Source organism: Clupea harengus, unplaced genomic scaffold, assembly GCF_900700415.2.
Source record: "Clupea harengus unplaced genomic scaffold, Ch_v2.0.2, whole genome shotgun sequence".
NCBI lineage: Eukaryota > Metazoa > Chordata > Actinopteri > Clupeiformes > Clupeidae > Clupea > Clupea harengus.
Genome location: NW_024879720.1, coordinates 3,684 through 6,360, shown reverse-complemented (window position 1 = coordinate 6,360; position 2,677 = coordinate 3,684). Strand labels below are relative to the sequence as shown.

The window sequence follows — 2,677 nt, the reverse complement described above, 5'->3', positions numbered from 1 at the left end:
TCAGGGCATGTTCTGCAGGTTGATGGAGGTGAGGTTGATGTCCTGTAGGATGTTCAGGCGGTCGATCTGGTTGAGTTCTCGGATGCAATGCTTGAACTCAAACACCTGCGCTCCATTCACTGCCACTTTGAACTCGTTATACGTCACCAGGATCTTCATCTGAAAGAGGCACGGTCACAAAGTCAGTGTCACAAGTCTGCACTTTCCTTTGCCTAGCATGCTGTCTTGTGTCACACACACACACAAACAACACACACACACACACACACACACACACACACAATAACCTGAACTTGTTATACCTCACCAGGATCTGAATTTGAAAGGGACATAGTCAGTGTTACAACTCTGCCACATGTTGTCTCTAATCTTCCATCAATGTCTGATTACAGTACAGTTACGGTAAAGCCATTCCTGCAGTCTGGCAGGGGATAGAAGACACAGACTTGACTTATGTCCACAAATGTTGTCTGTATTGACCTGTCATTTTGCAGATTCTCATTGTCATCAACATGTCTTATTCTCCCAGTGCATCTTGAAATCCTGTCAAAACTTTGGCCAGCCTCATCTAAGCCAGTACCCCCAGCTTTAGAGGGTGCACTGAATGTAATGGGCTCTTAAGAGTTTCAAATTGGGGGGGGTCAAATTGGAGCGGGAGGGGGAGGGGGGTAGGGGCACGTGGTGGGGGCTCACCTTTTGAGTATACTGGAGGCCACCCAACTCTCTTTGGCACGTGCGCCCTTTGTCCCCCTCTGTGGAGCCTTGTCTTTGGGGAGTGTGGCCCCCCTCCAACAGGCGCCTAAGAAAGCGTGCTAGCCTTGCTAGGGGGCAGCGAGCCCCACGGGCCCTGCGCACCCTTCTCACCTCAAAGGGCTGGCCAGGGGCGAAAGGGAAGGGCCCCTGGATGGTGCGCTCCTCCTTGCCCCAGCGCTCCCCTGCCGGTGGTTCCTCACCAGGATCTGCTTGCCCCCCTCGTTGAAGCGGGGGTTGATGTGCAGGGCGATATCGTTCCCACGCAGAAAGTTCACCGTGAACCTGCATCGCCAGGGAGCACAAGAGCGGGCTGCACGTGAGCCATGGCGACCAGATCGTCAGGGAGACACACAACAGAGAGAAAGATGGATGGAACCGGTCGCCCAGATAGCAGCTGACTTGGAGCAGGTTCTGGCCCAGGTCTGGCTGAGTTTCGGGCCGGATCTGGGCCGGATATGACATGATATCAGCTGCTATCCGGGGCTGTACTTACATCTTGGCCAGGGGCTTCACCTGGCCGGTGATGGTGAGCATCAGCTTGTCATAGACTCCTCTGGGGAAGTTCAGATTGTAATGGGACTGCCCTACAGGACAACAGAAACAGCCATCTCTGAATGCTATCCATCTCTGAATGCTATCAATCTCTGAATGCTATCCATCTCTGAATGCTAACCAACTCTGATGGCTAACCAGTTTCTGAACGCTAACCAGCTCTGAATGCTATCCATCCTCTGAATGCTAACCAGCTTCTGAATGCTAACCAGCTCTGAATGCTATTCAGCTCTGAATGCTAACCACCCCACTGAGCACCAGATTGTACTTTTGTTTATTTTCAGCAAAGCAGGAAGGAGCAGTGGACCACAACACAATGTTTTACCAGAAATATGAATAAGATCAGTGCATGAAGGAGTTCCATCCAAAAGTGAGCCTGTTGCAAGGGTCAAGTCCCAGCAATGTTCATACCTAATGTACAATGCATCTATCATATCATTGATTTTATGTATGAATATCTGAATGTCGATACTTGTCTGCAAGAGGATAAATCACTTTCCTAAATACAACTTATACAAAATATGGATAAAACATATTTTTTTGCGTGATTTTTTCTAAAAATGTAGAAAATGACCCCCCTCCCCATCCATACCACAGGACCAATGGGTGTGGGTCCAGGCCACACTGGTACCGGTGCCGGCTGCCCGGGCCAGCCAGGCTGTCCTGGGTTGAAGGGCCACCCGGAGGTGGGCGTCCCCTGGGGGTGGTACCCTGGAGGGCAGGGGTTGGTGGGGTGCAGCTGGGCTGGGCTGGCTGGGCCTGTGGCTGGGTCGGAACCGGAACAGGCCAGCTGGGTTGGGCCGGCTGGGTCTGCTGGCCTGTTGGGGGAGTGGGGGTGGGAGTGGGAGTGGGAGTGGGCCAGGCCGGCTGAGCCGGTTGACTGGGCTGGGTTGGCGGTGGTGTCGGCCACGTAGGCTGGGGCTGGTTGGGTTGGGCTGGGCCGGCTGGGCAGGCCAGGTGGGCTGAGAAGGCTGGCTGGGTGCAGGCCAGGTGGGCTGAGAAGGCTGGTGGGGGAGGGCCAGGTGGGCTGAGAAGGCTGGGTGGGGGCAGGCCAGGTGGGCTGAGAAGGCTGGCTGGGGGCAGGCCAGGTGGTGGGGGGGTTGGGGGGGCACGGCCAGCATGGCTGCTGCTGCTGAGGACAGGGTTGTGCAGGCCATATGCCATTCCCAGCAGAGGGACAACCAGTGACGGTGTTAGCAAGCTGGGGGGAGAGAGAGGTATGGGGTACAGGGGTTACACTTTGGAGCAATACATAGGTACACACACACACACACACACACACACACACATATACAGATGCTCGAGCTGCTCTGCTAAACACCTGACCTTACCTTTACACACAGCTACACTTAAACACACACACACACACGCA

General features: G+C 54.3%; 1 protein-coding gene across 1 annotated transcript; it reads right to left on the bottom strand.

Moving 5' to 3' along the window:
- Positions 1-2,469, bottom strand: LOC122129984 (galectin-3-like). The gene is given in 5 exon segments (XM_042704729.1): positions 1-159; positions 865-941; positions 944-1,035; positions 1,247-1,337; positions 1,929-2,469. Coding segments are annotated over 5 exon segments (960 nt in total).
- Positions 2,470-2,677: the final 208 nt, after the last annotated feature.